Source organism: Lissotriton vulgaris, chromosome 1_1 (assembly GCF_964263255.1).
Source record: "Lissotriton vulgaris chromosome 1_1, aLisVul1.2, whole genome shotgun sequence".
Lineage (NCBI taxonomy): Eukaryota > Metazoa > Chordata > Amphibia > Caudata > Salamandridae > Lissotriton > Lissotriton vulgaris.
Genome location: NC_141685.1, coordinates 1,184,573,601 through 1,184,596,809, shown reverse-complemented (window position 1 = coordinate 1,184,596,809; position 23,209 = coordinate 1,184,573,601). Strand labels below are relative to the sequence as shown.

The 23,209-nt window shown below is 43.3% G+C and overlaps 1 protein-coding gene across 1 annotated transcript in view; it reads left to right on the top strand.

Annotated features, from left to right (window-relative positions):
- The window catches only part of KIFAP3 (kinesin associated protein 3), a 1,607,567-nt gene that overhangs the window by 750,048 nt on the left and 834,310 nt on the right, over window positions 1-23,209 (top strand). Inside the window, exon 10 of the mRNA XM_086964434.1 lies at window positions 10,886-11,048. Coding sequence (XP_086820560.1) covers window positions 10,886-11,048 — 163 coding nt within the window. The remainder of the gene's footprint in view (window positions 1-10,885; window positions 11,049-23,209) is intronic.

The window sequence follows — 23,209 nt, the reverse complement described above, 5'->3', positions numbered from 1 at the left end:
AATGCTGTACATTTACGATTGTTAGTTTTTTTTGGGCTGTAGTAACAGTAGATGGCCAGTTTGTGAATAGCATTTGGCTTACTGTTTTGTGAGTGTGTGTCCCTCTCTGAACCCCTCCATAGCTCTCCTTTAACCCTTTGTTACTCCTTCCAAAACCTCTCTCCTTTAGTCGTAAGTATTCCCCTATTTGCAACCACTGCTTCGACCCTACCACATTTACAACTTAAACGTAAACCTATGTAAAGTAAAGTAAAATTTTTATTGTGTATGGTTAGTTAAAACCTTTACAAAAAGGGTAAATTTCAAAAAAGCTTATTCTATTAAATAAATAATTAAAAATGCATCCTTTTAGGAGAAATAAAGTCTGACTTTCATTGTCGATCTTCATAGTCACTTATATCACTGTGTCTTTAGGTTTTGACCCATTGATCGCCTCTTTTTCGATTTTCAGCAGTAGGAGGCTCGCTTCCTGAAAGAATCTGGTAGCCCTGCAGGCTATCTACAACTGTTGGCTCTTCAGTGCTAACATAACTGCCGACCGGCATGTTCTAATTTGGAAAAGGCGGAATAATTGAAGGAGATAATACCGTCTCAAGTTACTCAGAGAGGGACAGATGCACAGGATGTGGATCAAAGTTTCTTCGGAGAGACCACAAAGTCTGCACTGTGCTGTTGGCCATGTTTGCCGCCATGCCGGGATCTGATCTTTTGAGATATAGGTTCCCATCCGTAAGTCGTAGTAGCATTTGTTGTCTGGATGGTGTTATGTAATTAACTAGATACGGTTGTGGATCGCATCTCTCATACGTGGCCAATACCATCCAGCCGTGTTTTTTCTTGGCCAATGCTGCTTTATCAGTAATCCATGATTTGTGTTTTGCCGCACCATTGGCTACTTTTTTGAAGGCCGCGAAGGTGTGTTTAGTGTTCCACGTCTCTTGCGTCTCAATGCTTCTTCAGTGTTTTCCATGTCTTTTTTCCTTTTGTTAGTTTGTTAATTTCAGACCAACAGTGTGTCCTCCTGAGCTGCTCTTAGTTTCCAGCACGTTTTTATTAATGCGGCTTGTCTAGCTTGGTGCTGGTTTAGTAACCCAAATTCAAGGCGTACCTGCGCCTGAGATGCAAACTGCGGGATTTGATAAAGATGTTTTAACAACGCTGACTGTTGGAGGTTCAGGAAATTAGCGTCTTTACCTCTGTATAGCTCGGAGCCATACGTGAGGGAGGGTAAGAATTTGGCAGCAATCACTTTCAGCAGATATTCATTGGATGGACATTTTAGTTTTGTTTTTAGTATGTTTAAGGCGAACAACATTTTGTTAGCCTGGGCTTTTCTGTGCAGGGTGTGTTCTCTTAATGACCATCTCGAGTCGACCAGTACTCCCAGATATTTATAGGTGCTACTTTGCTCTATGTTGTTTCCAGCGATGTACCATCTGAATGTTTGCTGCCCTGGCTGAGACGCAAAGCAGACCACTTTCGTTTTTTTGCAGTTGAATTGCAGCCCATGCGTACAGATGTATTTGTGCAGCCTTGTTATGGCACGTTGGAGACCCAACGGGGTCTGGCTGCAAAGGACTATGTCATCGGCGTACTGCATACTCCTTATTTTGTAATGGGCTAGATTTGGAGGGTCTGTTTGGATCTCTGAGATGCTCTTATTGAGGTCCACAGTGAAGATGTTAAAGAGGGTGGGGGGCAATACACATCCCTGCTTGAGGCCATAGTGGGTGGGGTTTTTTGGTGTTGTTCTGTCCCCGTTGCCAAGTTTTATCTTAACCCAGGTGGATGTGTACAAATTTATGATGGCCCGTAGCAACTTCAGAGGGATGTCCCGCTGGCCATCTTTTCCCATAGGATCTCCCTTGGTACTGTGTCGAAAGGCGCTTTTAGATCGACAAAACAGGTGTACAGTTTTGTAGTTTTGGCCATTGCTTTGTCAACAAGAAGATTCAGCGCTATCAGGTTACATGACATGTTGGTTCCAGGCCTAAACACTGTTTGGGTGATTGGGAGGATGTTGGTGCGGCTAACCCAATCTTCCAGTGCTTTCAGGAGATTTGATGCGTATGCCTTGGCCTCTACGTCAGTGAGCGCAATCAGTCTGTAATTCGCTGGATCTGTTCGCGCGCCTGCTTTGAAGATTGGGTGCAAGATGCTCCCTCTCCATGACGGGGGAATACTTCCTGATTGAAATGCGTGATTATACAATGGTGTGAGGTATTCTGGCCAAAACAGTTGATCATGTTTAAAAAGACCATTAGGCAAGCCGTTCGGTCCCGGTGCACCTTTTGCCCTCAGTTTTTTCAAGACCATTTGGACTTGGCATTGCTTAATCCAGTTTGCACCGAAGGTTTTATCTTCTTCATGCTTTTCATTCAACAGGTGGGAGGGGAGATGTTGGTTCCTTTCATGCGCATAGGTCATTTGAGTTTGCTCTAGATGGTGGATCCAGTCTTCCTGTAGTATATTCACATTAAAATCGAGACCTGCTCCATTGGCTACTTTGTTAATTTCTGCCCAGAATTTCCGGTTGTTATTCGATTTACTGGCTTATAATAATTGTAGCCAGATTTCTGTTTTGTGTTTTTTCTTTACGGTCCATACTTCTCTTTAGGTTTCGCCCTGGCCGTAGCACTGCGAAAGCAGTGCTCCGCCCAGGGCGAAAACTTATGCCTACAGTATGGGGCTTCGTCCCGCCTCTGTCTTCCATTGGCTAGCTCCATAAATGGAGGCTAGCCATTGGAAGAGATTGGCTGTCAGTCACTATTTCCCTGTGGAACGCGATTCGGGGGCGTTTCTGGGTCCTTTTTTTAAGTCCCACCCTCTCCTCTTCCCATTGGCTGGAATGTTACCTTCCAGCCAATGGGAAGGGGAGAGCACGAAAAACACGCCCCGAATCTGCCGGCCGGGACACCCCCGTGACGTCATTCCTGGGCCGCGCTGTGATTGGCTGCCGGCACGGGACCTGACTTGTTTTTTTACTTAGCACATTTCATCATGCTTTTATTTATGAATGGTGTCCGCATGCTACAGGGAACGAAACTCGGGCAGACTGCGGAGTGTACACTTTACCTTGGAGCGCGCTGGGCCCGGAAGAGCGCCTGGCAGTAGGCGATAGTGAGCCACGAGACCTCAGAGCAGTGATACCGGGCAGTGAGCAATGTGTACGGAGGAGCCGCGTTCCATCACACCCGTGACGTCAGCAGATCACTGACTCACACTTACCCACCGACGCGCAAGTCTTTTTATCAGCATAGTGACGTGACTGCATCAAGTATGGTGTAAAATAAGTACCATTGAGGTGGGTAACAATAAACGTCTGCTGTTCAGCGCCAGGTAAAACCCGGGCTTTGTAGTCCGTATATATGAAACGCCGTAGTTTGTCTCCATGCCCCCTACATTTATGCACAGGGTCGGAGGGGCTCAGGTTGTTGGTTTGTGTAATGCGGGGCTAGTAGTAACACTCTTCCAATGGTCTCTCTAGGCACCCACACAGCCCTTTCATATTACATTTTGCCTCAATCTGTGATGCATAGACCGTCATCCTACCGTCGGTCTGTGTCCATGGGTTACGCATACCAGCACGATCTGACGTCTTTAACTTTTCTCATAGCGTCTTCCCCCGACCTTCAGGCCATTCTAAGTGCTATAAAGATGCTGTGCTGTTACCTACAAGTGGCATCGTTGGGCCTCTGAAGTTGTTGAGCAATGAACTCTCCGCTGGACCTGGTGTGTCTCTAGCCGGGCCCTGCTGGTACTGTCCGGCTTAGAAGCCCGAGTGGGCCCTGGCATACATACCTGAGGTGACTGCCAATAACCTCCAAGCACCGAGGATGGCAGAAAAAAGGTTCATACTTATGTCGCTGTTAATTCCCAAGTGTATAACTGAAGAACGGTAAACAGTTTTTTGTGGGGGTAGGGGCGGAAAATTATAGTAGGGTGTCTTCAACATGCTGCTTTGTGTGCTCCGCCCTGGTGCCAGTATGTGTATTTGTGGAGAGCTACATAACTTTATAAATAGGAGTCTAGAATAGACCTTTGACCTACTTAGTTTGTAAGCGCTATGTGGAGGCTGGGCGCTACAATCCACCAGCACGTCCGTACTTATATGCTGGGGCCCCCCAGGCCGGCTGATTTCCTTTTTTTCACCGATTGTCTCTCCTTACACATCACCCTGGGATGTACAAACAGCAGATTATATGCAAGGGTACATTTGTTTAATATAATTTTGTTGTTGCAATTGTACGGTCACCTGTTTAGCTTGTGGTATATTTTCTTTTTCTTCACCACTTTATTTTTCTGGACTATCAAGGCAGTACAAAAAATGATTTAAAATATAACTATAGCACCAGCTTGCCAAGGTCAGATGTAATCACTGGAGTTCTATTGGGTCTGGCAAAGGTGCAATCTAGAAAGGAATATTTTCTATTTATAACTTCATCATGACTTGCACTTCAGATGCACTTCGTGTTTTCCATAAAATATTTGGTTAAGCCCAAGGGTTACTCTCTTGGCCTTGTGATTCTCACACCTGGAGTGGCCATATATATGTAAATACTGCCTGCCCTTTTGAGAACTTGCATCTTTGAGGTAGTGACTTGCTGTGCGCACAAAGATCTCTGTCTGGGCTCTGTGTGTGTGTGTGTGTGTGTGTGGTAAACAGACAAAATATCGACTAGAAAATATCGAATGGACATAATATCGAGTACAAAATATAGGCTGGACAGAATATCGAATGGAAAGAATATAGACATCAAAAATATCGTTTTAAAGGTAAGTAATGTAATATCAAATTTTAAAATATAGATAGTCAAAATATCGAAGTACATAATATAGGTTAATTAAAATATCGAACATTTAATAATATCGATTTTTTTATAGTGTATTTTATGTGTTAAAAGTGTTTATTTATGTTACAATGTAATTTAATTAATGATTTTAATGTTATTTAAATTTTGCGTAATTTTATTCTGTAGCGGGTTGTGGGTTTATAGGGGAGTAGGGTGGGAATTAATTTAATTATAATTAATTAAATATGTGAATTTATTTGTTTATAATTAATGTTTATGTTGTAATTAATAACATTTTAATTGCCAATTAATATTTTTTAATTGATTAATTGATGATTATGTTAATTTAACTAATTTAATTTCTGTAGCGGGTTGTGGGTTTATAGGGGAGTAGGGTGGGAAGTAATTTATTAGAATTAATTAAATATGTTAATAATTTAGGGGTATTTGATTTGAATTGTTAAGTAAGTTTTTAATTACTAATTAATTAATTGTTACTCTTTAATTAATTAGTATTAATAGATAACTAATTGTAATGATTAAATTAAATTAGTATTTGTAATTAATTTTTATATTATATTAAATTGGTAATTACTTGTAAATAATTTTTTTATAGATATTAAAATATATATATATATTTTTTTATTTAATATATGAAGTATCTACTTTCCCTACTGTTGCACTCTCTGGAGTGGGAATAGTAATATTTACCCCTACGCTATCCAACGCTTTCCCTACTGTTTCACTCTCTGGAGTGGGAATAGTAATTTTTACCCCTACGCTATCCAACCCTTTCCCTACTGTTGCACTCTCTGGAGTGGGAATAGTAATTTTTACCCCTACGCTATCCAACGCTTTCCTTACTGTTGCACTCTCTGGAGTGGGAATAGTAATTTTTACCCCTACGCTATCCAACCCTTTCCCTACTGTTGCACTCTCTGGAGTGGGAATAGTAATTTTTACCCCTACGCTATCCAACACTTTCCCTACTGTTGCACTCTCTGGAGTGGGAATAGTAAGTTTTACCCCTACGCTATCCAATGCTTTCCCTACTGTTGCACTCTCTGGAGTGGGAATAGTAAGTTTTACCCCTACGCTATCCAACGCTTTCCCTACTGTTGCACTCTCTGGAGTGGGAATAGTAATTTTACACTTCCGCTATCCTACGGTAATTATATTTGATATTTTTTAATTATATTATGTTACTATATATATAGGTTTTAACAAATATGATTGAAACATTTTTTTTATATAACTTTCATTAATTATTTAATTATTATAATGTAATTTAAGTAATTTTAAGTATATTTTACTAAATTTTTAATAATTTAATTTAATAAAGTCGATATTTTTACAAACTATATTTTTGTAAACAATATTTTTTACTCAATATTTTTGTACTTACCTGTTTGTAGATACAAAGTCGATATTCTGTCTGTCGATGTTTTTTCGTCGATATTTCTGGCACTCGATATTATGTCCCTTGATATTATGTCAGTGATCCTGTGTGTGTGTCTGTGTTGGGCTCTGTGTGTGTTGGGCTCTGTGTGTGTTGGGCTCTGTGTGTGTGTTGGGCTCTGTGTGTGTGTTGGGCTCTGTGTGTGTGTGTTGGGCTCTGTGTGTGTGTGTTGGGCTCTGTGTGTGTGTTGGGCTCTGTGTGTGTGTTGGGCTCTGTGTGTGTGTTGGGCTCTGTGTGTGTGTTGGGCTCTGTGTGTGTGTGTGTGTTGGGCTCTGTGTGTGTGTGTTTTGGGCTCTGTGTGGCTGTGTGTGTGTTGGGCGCTGTGTGTGTGGGGGGGGGGCTCTGTGTGGGGGGCTCTGTGTGTGGGGCTCTATGTGTGTGTGGGGCTCTATGTGTGTGTGGGGCTCTATGTGTGTGTGGGGCTCTGTGTGTGTGTGTGTGGGGCTCTGTGTGTGTGTGGGGCTGTGTGTGTGTGTGGGGCTCTGTGTGTGTGTGGGGCTCTGTGTGTGTGTGGGGCGCTCTGTGTGTGTGGAGCGCTCTGTGTGTGTGTGTGGGGGGCGCTCTGTGTGTGTGTTTGGGGCGCTCTGTGTGTGTGTGTGGGGCGCTCTGTGTGTGTGTGTGTGAGGCGCTCTGTGTGTGTGTGTGGGGCGCTCTGTGTGTGTGTGTGGGGCGCTCTGTGTGTGTGTGTGGGGCGCTCTGTGTGTGTGGGGCGCTGTGTGTGTGTGTGGGGCGCTCTGTGTGTGTGTGTGGGGCGCTCTGTGTGTGTGTGTGTGGCGCTCTGTGTGTGTGTGTGTGTGTGTGGCGCTCTGTGTGTGTGTGGGGCACTCTGTGTGTGTGTGTGGTGCTCTGTGGGTAGAGCTCTGTGTGGGTCTGTGTGTTTGTGTGTGGCATTTGCGAGAGATTAAGCTATTGGCATTGTAAATGACAATGCCATTTATGTATCTTTTTTCAAAATCAACACATAAATAAATAAATTGTCATCTACAATGCCAATAGCACTAACTTTTGCAAAGGCGAGACAGTTGCATTGTAAATGCTTGTTTGTATGTTTGCCTTAGAATGTGTATTTGCCTCTTGATGTCATCACCCCTCTTTATGTCTTTCCCTTTAAGTTTTCTGATTTTCTGATTGAAAATCCTCTTTTTGCTCCCTATTGCTCCTAAGTGCGCTTGATGTGTCTTAGAAAGTTTTCTTTTGTTAGTCTGCTTTTGTTGACCAAATTTGTCAGTCAGGGTGGCGGTCATTTTTTCCCAGTTATCCTGGTATGCTAGTGGGGTTTTTTCGTCGTCTTCTGCCGCCGTGGTTTTCACGTGATCCATGATTTCACCTACATTCTTTCCGTTCCAAGCCAACCGGTTAAGGTTGTAAAGGGTCGGAGTTACTGTCAGATCTTTGGTTGCTGGTGCCCTTAAATGTTGAGATCTGATCTCTTGTGGACTTGTGGACTGCGATCACTCTCCAGTTTATGGATTATTCTATAGGTGACTACTGTTTGTAATACCTCAAAGTCCACCAAGGTATAATCCAGGATTGATTGAGCCTTTTTGCAATTCTGGTCGAGGATGCCGGCTGGTCCTGCGAAAATCGTCCGTTCAAGGTAATCAGTCCGATTTCGGCTAACACATGGGCGCACATCTTACCATATTTATCTTTTTTACGATGGTCTGTTAATGTTGGGGGGATTGGTTTCCCGTACAGCTTGGTTCGTTGGATGTCGTATGCGGGATCTGTTTGTAGTAGGAACATATTCAGGTCACCAGAAACCACCAAGCCAGCCTGTGGGTAAATGGCTTGCAAGGATTTAAGAAGTTCTTTGAGGGTCAGAATTTTCTCTAATTTGCTCTTTGATGCCGGATGTATATAAATATTTCATATGACCAGTGACCGACCCTCTTGCGAATCCAGTTGTCCTGAACTGGGCTCGGGAGGGAGAGTGATTTTAATGCATTGGATCCATGTTAGACCTGACTCAATTGACTTAAGTGACCATGGGATATTGGTGTTCAAGTAAATCGATAGACCTCCCGCTGCCCTGCCCGTTGGACCTCTTTTGATGGCATAATGTTGGATTACTTTGAAGCCATTTATGTGATCCGGTGAAGTTGACCAAGTCTCTTGGAATAGTATAATGTCAAATTGTTTGAGGAAAGCTATTAGTTCAAGGTCATTTGGTTTTCCTCCCAGTCCATTTATATTCCAAGAGCATAACTTCAGGTTCGGTTTTCATGCTTCGTCCCTCATGTTGTCCGCTGAGCTTGCCGTTGGGGGTAAGACTTTTCGCATCTGGCTGGTGACTCCTGACCAGCCTTGATGGATGATCCGTAGGTTGGACCATCCTCCCTTGCTACTATCCGAGCAGCCGACTGCTCCCCGGAGAATTCCACTCTCGGACTTTGTGTTTGCATCTGGCAGCATGGATAACGGGCCCGGGTATCTTTCAGTTTCGACTGGTCTTATCTCGATTTCCCATTTTGCAAACTCTTCCCTATGTTGCCAAAATTCTTTGGCCTTCGAGAGATCCTTCCATGTTACCACTGTCATTTCTCTTCCATTTGCATTTGGAATTGTTTTGAATTCAATGCTTTTGATGTGTATAGTCTTCAGATGTTTCAATGTTTCGATGGAGTTTGTGAGTTTTAAAATAGCGCTCCGGTTAAGGATGTCGTGGTTCCCCCTAGAGCTATAATGCGGGATAAGTTCGTGTGCAAGTACCTCGGCTAGATGAGATGCCTCTAACTCCACCTGCCTGATTTGAGTGGTTTTTGAGTTATTCGCTCGCTGGCCCTGGTGTAGAATATTTATCTGAGCTGCAAGCTTTTTCTCAAATACTGGTTGTGAGAGACTAGCACACTCTGATCCTTCTGTAGGAGGACTTTGTTGCGTAAACCTATGTGTGCTCAGATTCCCACACATAAAGGATGTCAGAGGCGAAGAACTCCGCATGTGGGTATGTGAATAGCATTTTGTAGTATGTTAGTGGTACTGTTGTAGTACTACTAAATGTACTACAAAATGCTGTTTTGTGGATAGACCACCATGATTCCTGGCAACGTGTGATAGGTAGTTTGCTTTAGCGAATGTCAACATAGGCACACCATCCTATTGTTTGTTTTTAGGGTGCAGGTGATTTCCTGCTGTCTTGCATCAGCCTATCTCTACTCATTGAACACTTGCATTTATTCTCCTATTTTGGACTTCATAATACGATCTATTTTTCCTATTTAAGTTAATCATTTTATTGAAGATCAATTCAACAAACAAGAACAAATCTTTACAAGCCAACTGTATATAGACATCCTCCAAAAACAGAATATGATTCATCTCTGGGTTGTAATCCAGAATATAATCTCATTCATGCCCCACCCAGATAACCACGTAGTCAAGGGTAAAAGAAATAAATGGAGAAAAGCATCTAAAATTCGATATCAACTGCTGAAATACTTAGCAATGAGTGAAATCAGTCCGTTTTCAGGAACAGATCTCTCTTTTCCGCCACCACTTCAAGCCTGCTTCACATATGATCTTTTCATGGTCCTGCGGACTGCCCTGTTTCACCTTCACTATACATTTGGCCTCCTTATCACCCATCAGGCTTTTCATTGACGACCTGTAAACCTTCCCCACCATGCCGAAAGATTATTCAACATTACGTTTCAAGTATACTCTGGATCTCTGTAAAAAAAAAAAGGGGTCCACTCTTCTTCTCAAACTGGTATGAAAAGCCTAGTGTGCTGATGTTTGTTTCCTGCCAAGGCTCCTCCCTGTTATTTATTTTGGGACTCTAGGTGGACCATGGCTGAAATAGCACAGGTTGCAAATCCTCAGGGGACCTTTCAGACTCCTGAAGACCAGCAACAGACCTCTCTACCTCTGGGGGTGATGTATTTATTGGTGTACACGGTTACCTCTATCAAGGCAATGTTGTATATTACTCTGTTGCCCTGATGGATTTTCTGCCTGCCAAATTTTGAAATGAATGCCAAGCTGGCAGTCACTTATAAAGTATTTGCAGGTACCACCGTCACAGCTGTTCCTGTCAATGCTTTTGTAAGTTTGGCGTTTATTTTTTTTTTTTCAAAAAGGAAATCCTGAAGCAGGATCGCTTGATTCAATCCATTAATCAGTCAAGGATTAGTAGAAATGCTGCAACAAAGACTGAGAAAGTTTTGCTATCTGAAAATGTGCAGGGTGCATGTAAGTAGCCCTAGTATCCACCCTGGCAGTTAATGTGGTTAGTGGGAATATCCTGGGTAACAAACATTTTCAAAATTAAGTACATTAATGTTACATTCACGTTTGCTTGGCATACTTGCAGTAAAATAGAACTTGTCTATCACTGGCTTTGCAGATTTGTTGTTTGCATGCATAGGACGCAGTTAGCAGTTAATAATATTTTGTGTTACTATGTGGTGAAGCCAAAATCAGATTATCGAAAAATAAAAGATTAAGAGCTACACATTCCTAGAATATTACGTTATATGAACATTCGTTGCCATTGAGCTACCATTGTACAATGTCAAAAAGCGTAATTATGGATACTGCATAAACATATCACTTCTTTGTATTATCAGTACATTTATCACATCTTTGTCTTGTCAGTGTAGAACATTTATGAGTGCTTTTTTTTTTGTAGGCTGAACTGGATATAATTGACAAGTTGTCTAAAATGGTACCATGCGAACATGAGGACCTGTTAAATATCACTCTTCGGCTTTTGCTAAACCTCTCCTTTGATACGGGTCTGCGAAACAAGATGGTGCAATCTGGACTTCTCCCAAAGCTTACAATACTTTTAGGTACGTTTCTTATTCTACTAAAAACAATGAGAAGTAATGGAGAATGATTATGTGCTTTAGGGTAACACCTGCATCATGAAGCATAAATGTCAATTCTATGTGATTTCATATGACCAGTAATTGCATTGCATACGGTCGATGTGAAATATTTGTGTTTGTTTTTGTACTTTGATGAATGCAAAATGCTTTGAAAGCTTTACATCATCTTACTTTTCTGATTCTAGTTATCTGTTATCCAGATACACAGTGTTATTGTTCCAGTAGCCCTAGAAAGAAGCCTTATATAGCAGTGGGGCGAATGTGTGCTGTACATAAAAGCAATTATCTCAAATTGTTTGAAGGGTTATGGACACAGAATGAGGTTGGACATCATCTTCAAAAAGTGTTGTGTGAATGTTTGTTTTATTATCTAAAACTGTTTTTCATTACATTATGCTAAGTTATTGACATTCATGTATCACACATTCTACAATTGGCATGGCCTTTTAGCGCTGTAGGTAGTCTGATGACCTTTCACATGATGATATCACTCCGACCAAAGTCATCTTGTGATGCATTACCTTTATTATGTGTGTTTATGATGACCCTAGTCGGCATTCCAAGATAGTGGCTATGAAGGCACACTATAGTACAAATGAAGGGCATACCCCTATCTAGTCACAAGGACTTGGTCAACAGCAGAGCTCCAAGATTGGTTAAGATGATTTCAGTAATATAATACTTTTCACTTTTCACTGTATAATACTGGATTCCCATTTCCTTACATGAATGAAGCAAGTAAAATCCAATAATCAATATTTGTGCACTGACCATGAAGAAGATAAGAGTTGCCATGTTTTGGGGAAACATGAAAGAACATTCGATGGTAGAATTTTTGACTTACTATTTTTTTTTTTTAAACTATTTGTTCGAGGCATATGGGCTGCAGATGGTACATTATGAATAGATCGCCATCTGGTGTTGGGCTCGGATGATTGCACTTTGTTTTTCTCTTGGAGAGTCTTTTGTATCTTGGTGACTCCTCCCTTGGTTGGTAGTGCGCATGGGCATCGGCTCCATCGGGTTCGGATGAGGATCGAGACGCTCCAGATCAACTTCAGAAGAAAGTGATTTATCGGCGCGTATTCCCTTTCCAATTCGACGGTATTGTTATCGAACGCGTTCATTTCCATTCCGACGCGTTGCAAATTCAAAATTGAAGAGAAAAACTTGGATCTACGTCGAAGAACAGGGGGCCTTTCTCGACGCAGTCAAGCCCGGAGTCCATGGAAAGGACTCCATTCAAAAAATGTCCAACGTGTGGTGCTAAGTTCCTACACAAGGACCTACACGGGATTGGTGTCAGTACAACGCGATGTATTACAACGCGTTCCGTTACAACGCGTTTTTTACATCGCAAATACCATTACAATGCATGCCATTACAACGCATGGCATTACATAGCAGATACTTTTACAACGCATGGCATTACATCGTAAGTATAGGTAAGTATATCTTTTAAAAAAAAAATGTAATAAAGTTAATTAAATTAATTTAAAATAATAAAAATAATATAACATTTTTAAAACAGTAATTAATTTAATTATAGTAATTTAATTAATATTAAAATTGATATTAATGTAATATATTTAAAATAATATAATTAATGATATATAAAAAATTTATAAATCGAAAATAATATAATGTAATTAATAACAATAAATATAATTATAATTTAATTAAGTTATAAATAATACATAATATAATTATATTTAATAAAATTAAAAGAATTTAATTAATTAAACATTTTTAAATAATATAATTTAATTATCGTTTATTAATACAATTAAATTAATAATTGTAAATATAGTTATTATTTTAATTAAATTAAATAAAATTAATTTAATTAATTTTATTTATATAAAGTCGTAATACCCCTGTACCCCAAAACCCAAACACTGCCCTAAAACCTAAAAACACCCCTGTACCCCAAAACCCAAACCCTGCCCTAAAACCTAAAAACACCCCTGTACCCCAAAACCCAAACCTTGCCCTAAAACCTAAAAACACCCCTGTACCCCAAAACCCAAACCCTGCCCTAAAACCTAAAAACACCCCTGTACCCCAAAACCCAAACCCTGCCCTAAAACCTAAAAACACCCCTGTACCCCAAAACCCAAACCCTGCCCTAAAACCTAAAAACACCCCTGTACCCCAAAACCCAAACCCTGCCCTAAAACCTAAAAACACCCCTGTACCCCAAAACCCAAACCCTGCCCTAAAACCTAAAAACACCCCTGTACCCCAAAACCCAAACCCTGCCCTAAAACCTAAAAACACCCCTGTACCCCAAAACCCAAACACTGCCCTAAAACCTAAAAACACCCCTGTACCCCAAAACCCAAACCCTGCCCTAAAACCTAAAAACACCCCTGTACCCCAAAACCCAAACCCTGCCCTAAAACCTAAAAACACCCCTGTACCCCAAAACCCAAACCCTGCCCTAAAACCTAAAAACACCCCTGTACCCCAAAACCCAAACCCTGCCCTAAAACCTAAAAATACCCAAACACCCCAAAACATATACATCAGTACCCCAAAACATATACTCCTATACTCCTACTTATTTTAAAAAATACTTAAATTAATATATTTAATTTATAATATTTAAAAACGAAATAAATATTTTTAAATAATTAATAATAATTAAATCAATTATAAAATATTAAATAAAATAAAAAAAAATTTAAATACTTACCAATACTTACGATGTAATGCCATGCGTTGTAATAGCATCTGCTATGTAATGCCATGCGTTGTAATGGCATGCATTGTAATGGTATTTGCGATGTAAAAATCGCGTTGTAACGGAACGCGTTGTAAAAGATGCGTTGTAGCGGTAACACACCACCTACACGAGGTGTGCAACCTCTGTCTATCGCCTGAACACGAATCCAGGGACTGCGAAGCCTGTGCAGCATTCTCCTCCAAGCTAACGATTAGAAATCGTCGAGCTCGAAGACACGAGGTTTCCAGAATGCAGGCGGAGGCGATCCCGGAGCTGTTCGGAGACGAGCAAATCGAGGAAGAAGAGGACCAGTCGGGGTCGGAAGGGGACCAGTCGGAGGTCGAAGAACTCATCGAGCAACAAACCGTGAGTGACGACGTCCCCTTACCGAAAAACCGACCCCGTGCGGTAACGACCCCGCCCTCGGGCCCGGTCAAACTGCAGAAAAAAGTTTCCGACGCCCCGCCCTCAGGCCCGGCAACGAAACCGAAACTGAAACCGAAACACTCGGACTCCCACCATGTCGGATCCGAGAAAAGGGCGACATCGACTTCGGCACCGAGGCAACAAACAAGGGAAAGCTCGGTATCGAAACATTCCATGTCGAAACATAAATATGATTTATCGCCCAAAAGACACTCGATACCCAGAAAGTCGGAATCGAGCAGACATTCGGTGTCGAAAACAACAAGATCTGACGATCGAAAACAAAACAGCTCTCGGAACCAGGATCTTCGGTACCGATTCAGGAGCAACAGACAGATCCCAAACAAAAGATCTTGTTTATTGATCCACAAACTGGGAAAGTGGTCACGAAGAAGAGAAAGAGTGAACAGTCAGAAGATAAACCTCTTCCTTCAAAAAAGAGAACAATGGGGACAAATATAACTCCTGCTGCTTCTCCTCGACCTAGAGTCACACCCTCTTCTCCTATTCCTCACAATAGGCCAAATATTCCTACACCCTCCACACCAAGACCAGCTACACCTCAGTCAGATGTAGACAGTGATCTAGGGGAGGGAGAACCTCAAGAGGATGACGAAACTATCCCAGATGAGGAGGACCCATGGGAAAATTATGATGTAGGGTCAGATGAGGACAACGACCCAGAGCTATATCCCTCAAAGCCTTCACCACCTGATGATAACACAGGTTTTGTGCAGCTCATTAATAGGGCAGCAAAATATCACAAACTAGATATGCATACAGAACCTCAAATAGAGGATTTCTTGTTAGAGACTCTACCTAATGCACAGAGAACATCAGGTACTCTTTCTATGTTGAAGGGTCTTCTTAGTCACACAGAGGAAATATTCGAAAACCCAGTAAGAGCCAGGGTGTTAAACCCAAGAATTGATAAAAAATACAAAGCGGCTCCAAAGGACCCAATATTTATTAAAGGGCATGTACCTCTAGACTCGCTGTGGTCTCAAACGCTCGTAAAAGAGCAAATTCATTATCTACAGGAGAGGCTCCTCCACCAGATAAAGAATCAAAGTTAATAGATGCATCAGGCAAAAGAGTAGCATCACAGGCAGCGAATAGCTGGCGTATAGCCAATACACAAGCACTACTCGCACGTTACGACAGGGCACATTATGATGAGTTAGAAAAACTTCTCACACATCTCCCAAAAGAACATCAGAAGAAGGCAGATCAATTAATACAGGAAGGTAAAATAATAACCAATACTTCCATTAAGTGTGCATTAGACGCAGCAGACACTGCAGCAAGATCTATTAACACCAGTGTCATGCTAAGAAGGCATGCATGGCTTAGAATCTCAGGATTCAAACAAGAAGTACAAACAGCCCTACTGAACAAACCATTTGATCAGAAGACACTGTTTGGCTCAAGCACAGACGAGACCTTAGAAAAAATGAAGAAAGATACAGAAACGGCTAAGTCAATGGGAGCATTGCAACAGCCAACACACAGAGGTTCCTTTCGTAGATCCACCTATAGAGGGGGCTCAAAGAATACAGGAACGAATCAGCAATCCACCTCCTTCACACCAACATCACCCAGAGGTAATTCAAGAGGCAGTTACAGAGGTAACAACAATAAGGGTAGAGGCCGCGGAAATAATAACAACCGCAACGCCTCAACACCAAAACAGTGACTTCATAGAACTTCCCCCAGACCACATAACACCGGTCGGGGGACGTCTATCACAGTTCCTACCTGTCTGGGAGAACATCACATCAGACAAGTGGGTGAGACATATTATCCAACATGGTTATTGCCTAGAACTCACAGCTACCCCACCAAACATCCCCCCCAAACAGCGTCCAATAAGTCAAGATCATCTGACATTGTTAAGAGAAGAAGTTCTAGCACTTCTACAAAAGCATGCAATAGAGAAGGTTCCAAAGGATCAACAAGGAACAGGAGTATACTCTCTATACTTCCTGATCCCCAAAAAGGACGGGTCCCTAAGACCAATATTAGACCTCAGACCTCTCAATGCTTACATAAATTCGGAGCATTTCCACATGGTCACGCTCCAACAAGTACTCCCTTTACTGAAGAAAGGGGACTTTCTTTCTACACTGGATCTAAAAGACGCTTACTTTCATATCCCAATTCACAAAGCCCACAGGAAATACCTAAGGTTTGTGTTAGAAGGACAACACTATCAGTTCAAAGTCCTTCCCTTCGGTGTCACAACAGCACCAAGAGTTTTCACAAAATGCCTAGCTGTGGTGGCAGCACACCTAAGAAGACAACAAATACATGTCTTCCCATACTTGGACGACTGGCTAATAAAGGCCAAGTCAAAAGAAGAATGTCTTCACAACACACAGAAGACAATTCAATTGCTGCACCACCTAGGGTTCACGGTGAACTACAAAAAATCACACCTGCAACCAAACCAGATTCAGCAATACCTGGGGGCTACAGTAGACACAGAAAAGGCAATAGCATACCCCAACCCAATCAGAGTACAGACAATGGTCGGGTTAATACAAAGATTTCAACCACAACACTCACTACCAGCACGAGTGTTTATGCAACTATTAGGCATGATGTCCTCCTGCATACTGCTAATACCACATGCCAGACTACAAATGCGCCCACTACAAGAGTGTCTAGCGACACAGTGGAATCAGGCTCAAGGTCAGATTACAGATCTGGTGTTGGTAAACGACCGGACGTATCGCTCTCTGAAGTGGTGGAACACAGAAAACATTTCCAAGGGACGGTCGTTCCTAGAGCCAATTCCACAAGTGATAATAACAGCGGACGCATCGCTCTCCGGATGGGGAGCGCACATGGACAGATACACAGTGCAGGGGAAGTGGAGTGTGCAGCAAAAGAAACTGCACATCAACTACCTAGAACTATTAGCAATATTTCTAGCACTAAAAGCTTTCCAAATGCAAATAACAAGCAAAGCAGTCCTGATCAGAACAGACAACATGACTGCAATGTATTATATTCAAAAACAGGGGGGGACACACTCTCTCCAACTGTCCAGACTAGCACAGGACATATGGAGATGGGCCATTCCTCAAAAGATCTACCTGTTAGCGGAACACCTACCAGGAGTTCAAAATCAGATAGCAGACATCCTAAGCAGACAGTCAGAACAAGTACACGAATGGGAGCTGCACGACCAAATACTGCAGCCATTCTTCCAAAAATGGGGGCAACCAGAGATAGATCTGTTTGCCAATCATCAGAACGCAAAATGCAAAAACTTCGCATCCAGGTACCCACACCACCGGTCCCAGGGCAATGCACTGTGGATAAATTGGTCCAACAAATTTGCTTACGCATTCCCTCCTCTACCACTAATTCCGTTACTGGTTCGGAAACTGCAGCAACACTCAATGACAATGATACTAGTGGCACCCACGTGGGCAAGACAGCCGTGGTTCACCACGCTGCTACAACTCTCACAAGTACCACATCAAAAGCTAAGATTATTACCCATGCATCTTACACAGAACCATGAGAAATAATGCACCCAGATCCCAAACAACTGAACCTAGCGATCTGGCTCCTGAAGTCATAGAGTTTGGGTATTTAGATTTACCACCAGAATGCATGGAAATCATTAAACAAGCAAGACGTCCTACCACCAGAGCATGCTATGCAGCAAAATGGAAGAGGTTTGCTATACACTGTAACAGTAAGCACATCAACCCTCTGGACGCATCCACTAAACAAATCATTTGCTATTTACTACACTTACAGCAATGTAACCTAGCATATACCTCTATCAGAGTTCATCTCGCAGCCATAGCGGCGTACCTACAAAACAGGCAACATCTTTCACTGTTTAAAGTACCAGCAATTAAAGCTTTCATGGAAGGACTCAAAAGAGTCATTCCACCAAGAAGACCACCTTCCCCAGTCTGGAATCCCAACATAGTGCTTACCAGACTAATGGGGCCACCCTTTGAACCTATGCATAGGTGTGAAATACAATTCCTCACATGGAAGTTGGCCTTCCTCATAGCTATCACGTCACTTAGAAGAGTAAGTGAACTGCAGGCTTTTACGATTCAAGAACCATTTATGCAGCTACACCAAAATAAAGTGGTTCTTAGAACAAACCCAAAATTCTTACCGAAGGTTTTTTCAGCATTCCACATCAATCAGTCAGTGGAATTACCGGTTTTCTTTTCAAAACCACAAACAGTAGCAGAAAGAGCCCTACATACATTGGATGTTAGAAGGGCCATATTGTACTATATAGAAAGAACACAAACTTTCAGAAAGACAAAACAGCTATTTGTTGCGTTTCCTTCTACACATAAAGGCAAGCCCATCTCCAAAGCGGGCATTGCCAGATGGATTGTAAAATGCATTCAAATATGCTACCTAAAGGCAAAGAGAACATTAACTGTTCCTCCTAGAGCTCACTCTACACGTAAACTAGGAGCATCTATGGCATTTTTGGGAAACATTCCACTAGATGACATATGCAAAGCAGCTACCTGGGTTACACCGCACACCTTCACAAAACACTATTGTGTAGATGTGCACACAACACAACAAGCTAGAGTGGGACAAGCAGTATTAAAAACATTGTTTCAGACAGTTGCAACAGACACGGGCGACCACCGCTAGGGAGAGAACTGCTGTATAGTCTATTCATAATGTACCATCTGCAGCCCATATGCCTCGAACGGAATATGCTACTTACCAGTATGCATCTGTTCTTGGCATAGAGGGCTGCAGAGTGGTACATGCCCTCCCAGCCTCCCCGGAAACCTGTGTCTGTTCCAACATTATCTTATTTAGATACACTTACATGGGCACTCTTATCTGTATTCTACTATACTACTCCATCTAACCCTACTATGGCAAAACAATCTAAGGATGGAGCCGATGCCCATGCGCACTACCAACCAAGGGAGGAGTCACCAAGATACAAAAGACTCTCCAAGAGAAAAACAAAGTGCAATCATCCGAGCCCAACACCAGATGGCGATCTATTCATAATGTACCACTCTGCAGCCCTCTATGCCAAGAACAGATGCATACTGGTAAGTAGCATATTCCTTATTGATGTGTTTTCCACAGTTATACAACTTGGTAAAGCTATCACATCATATACTTAGCAACTGTCACAGGTATGGCTACACCAACTACAGGAGAGCGCCCTGTGGAACTTGGGACAGCAATACAACAGGGAGTAACACCTGGGGTGTCTAGCCCTTGCTGAGGCATGTTTATTAGTGCTTGATGCCATTGTTTGTTGTGTCTTCAGTTTTGGGCCAATGGGTGTGTGTACTTCTAAAGCAGAAACTTTTGGGGGAAGGTAAAGTTATGTAGCAGTGCGAACTGTGGTAACTTGACTTCAAGTAGACGATGGCAGTGACTTTGAGATAGAGTTGGAGCTTCAGGGAAGTTGATGGGGATTGGCCATGTTGCTGAGTCAGGCCGGCTCTCTGCTGGGGTCAGGTATGGTGGTAAAATGAGGGTGGAGGAGTCGGGGCTGTAGCATCAGCCCAGTGGAGGGCTCAAATTAGCGTGGCAAATGGAAGGCTGCTAGGGGAGATCTTTTGCTCATAAGTGAGGATAGAAATGTATTGTTCTAAAATAGTTTTGAAAGAAAAAACAATTATTGATACGAGTTTACATATTTCCACTTGCTAGGACACCGTACTGGTATGAGATTTGAATGTTGTTTTAACCCTTCTGGCATAATTCTTTTAGGCCAGAAGGACAAGTATTAATCTGGTGAATTAAAGAACAGTCTCCTACATGGCATTATGTTAGTTTTTGAAATTAGCTGCAGAGAGCCTTAGAGAGTCCTAAGAGGCCCGTCAATGGGATTATATATTGTTTTAGGCCTCATCGTATTTTCTGCTTAAAGCTTTTTTTGATTTTCATATAAAACCAGAAATTCCTTTGTCGATTTTATATGCTAAATATTCTCCCAACAATTTGTAAATGATACAGGCCTTGTCATTTTACTTAGTTCATACTAAATTATTTTCCTTCTTGTATAAATTTGTGATATGTCATTGCCCTCAGCCAGGGAAGCAAACTGTTTTAAGGTGTTCTTGTGTGCAAGACTACTGTAACTGTCATGGTTTTTAGGCCATGTAGATATCCATTATCATTCGATTAGGGCCATATTCACATTGGTCTTTTAGAGACCGGTCTTTCTCAACCTTTCCTTTAAGTGGTAACATTTCATGCAGCTTCATTTATTTATTTATTGGTTTGTAAAGGGCTGGCTTTTGGTAAATCAGCATTTTTTTAGCACTACATCTTTCCTAGTCAAGTATGATGTCAGCAAGTGGAGCGTGACTAAACTATAAGAGTACCTAAAACTACTTGCAGTATCTGCTGACTAGGAGAAGGACTTTAAAGGGACTCTACCATGTAAATAGAGAGAGTGATGGTCGCTTGCTGTCTGACAGGTGGGTGAATGCCTCTTTGAAAATGCTGCTTTACAGGTTGCTCTTGAAATACATCATTCGGTTGGTATCTTATGTGTGGACGTAGTAAGTTCCATAGGCTTGCGCCTAGAGTTCTGAGGCTGTTTTTTGTGCTATTGCTTTATCAGAATTTCATTGTTTAACAATTTAGGTGGATGTTCTTCTTCCAGGGGGTACATGTTTCAGACATGTTATTTTTCTACTTTGGTTTGAGAAGTAGCATAGTCAGGTGTAGACAGTGCCGGTTTAAACCCTGTGTAGGCCCCTAGGCAGTTAATATTTTGCCACCCCCCTGTAAATTAGTGGGATAACATTGAACTAAGTAGTGTGCACGTCAGCCGCTAGTCTGAGATGACCATCACTACTGTACATGAACCCCTCCCATGCTCATGACGAGCCGAGCTCGTCATAACGGTCAGAACCCTCACATGCGGGGCTAATTCCCCCTCAGTGCTGAGCGTTCTGAGGAAACTGGTGTGGCCGTGACGAGCTCAGCTCGTCATGAGCACACGAGCACCGGGGCGCTGTGCGCGCCCTGCCCCCCAGCACAGCGGGGGAATAACCCTGCAGCCAACGGGTTAAAGGAACGTAGTTTGCACCAGATTGTTTTTCAAAATGACAGCTTCCAGAAGATGAGCTTTTAAGAGACAAACTTATGTGAATCTGATGCAGTCTCGAGCCTGTCTGCGCGCTGTGCCGCTCTGCTCCCACGGCTGCATTGCTGTCTGTGCCTGCTGCCTACCTGGTCGCCGCTGAGCTTGCCTGCATTTCCATTGTATTCTTGAAGTGCAATTCCACTCGGTTTTTGCGTTTTGCAGTGCTCCCCCCCCCGCCTCCATTTTGTTGATTGTTGTGCTCGTCTTTGGCCCACCCCGCCTCCCAGCTGAGACGCCCTCCCACTTAGCTCATCAGCGCTTCCCCTCCTGAAGTCGGCGTGACTCGCTCCTCTTCCCAGAGCTGAGTGGTCGCTCCCCAGGGTCCCTCCAAGGTCGCTGGTATCGTATATAGCGCTTTGCCCTGTGTAATTGGAACTGCTTTGAGTGCCTGTGCCTGCAGATCGCCATTGAGCAAACCTGCTTTGTAATTGACTTGTACTCTGATTTGTACTAACTCGAGCCTGTCTGCGCGCTGTGCCGCTCTGCTCCCACGGCTGCATTGCTGTCTGTGCCTGCTGCCTACCTGGTCGCCGCTGAGCTTGCCTGCATTTCCATTGTATTCTTGAAGTGCAATTCCACTCGGTTTTTGCGTTTTGCAGTGCTCCCCCCGCCTCCATTTTGTTGATTGTTGTGCTCGTCTTTGGCCCGCCCCGCCTCCCAGCTGAGACGCCCTCCCACTTAGCTCATCAGCGCTTCCCCTCCTGAAGTCGGCGTGACTCGCTCCTCTTCCCAGAGTTGAGTGGTCGCTCCCCAGGGTCCCTCCAAGGTCGCTGGTATCGTATATAGCGCTTTGCCCTGTGTAATTGGAACTGCTTTGAGTGCCTGTGCCTGCAGATCGCCATTGAGCAAACCTGCTTTGTAATTGACTTGTACTCTGATTTGTACTAACTCGAGCCTGTCTGCGCGCTGTGCCGCTCTGCTCCCACGGCTGCATTGCTGTCTGTGCCTGCTGCCTACCTGGTCGCCGCTGAGCTTGCCTGCATTTCCATTGTATTCTTGAAGTGCAATTCCACTCGGTTTGTGCGTTTTGCAGTGCTCCCCCCCCCGCCTCCATTTTGTTGATTGTTGTGCTCGTCTTTGGCCCGCCCCGCCTCCCAGCTGAGACGCCCTCGCCCCTCCCCCTCCACTCTCCATATATGACAGTAGTTCCCGCGCGCAGCGTTTACGCGCAGCGTTCGCGCCCAACCCGCGCCGAAGGTGCGCCAAAGGTAAGCCCGTCTACGCCCGTCCGCGCCTGGACCGCGCCCAGCGCCAGACCCCCTGCCCCTCGCGCTCCACAGCCCTCCTGCATTACCTATGATGCCTCCACCCTCCTAGCCCTTGACCCCGGTCGCGCCCCCAACTGCGTCCAAGCCGCTCCTGGACGCACCCATGGACCTTTCGCCTGCTTCTCCTGCAAATTTAGCGGCACCGACAACATCTCCGTTACGACTACACCACAGATTCCCGACCCCAACCACCTAGAATGCATCCTTCTCAACACCCGCTCGGTCCACAGGCACGCCATTGACCTTTGGAACCTACTAGACACCATCTCTCCTGACGTCGCCTTCCTAACGGAAACATGGATGAACGCTTCCTCCGCCCCTGACATCGCCATCGCTATCCCTGATGACTATAAGATCACACGCAAGGACCGCACCGACCATACAGGAGGTGGAATCGCTATCGTCCATAAGAAAACAATCCGCATCTCAACCAGCTCTGATGCCAACCTCGCCAACTCCGAACACCTTCACTTCCAGATCCACATCGACCCCAAGACCACACTCAGAGGCACCCTCCTCTACAGACCACCTGGACCACGCGCAAAATTCAGTGAAGACATCACGG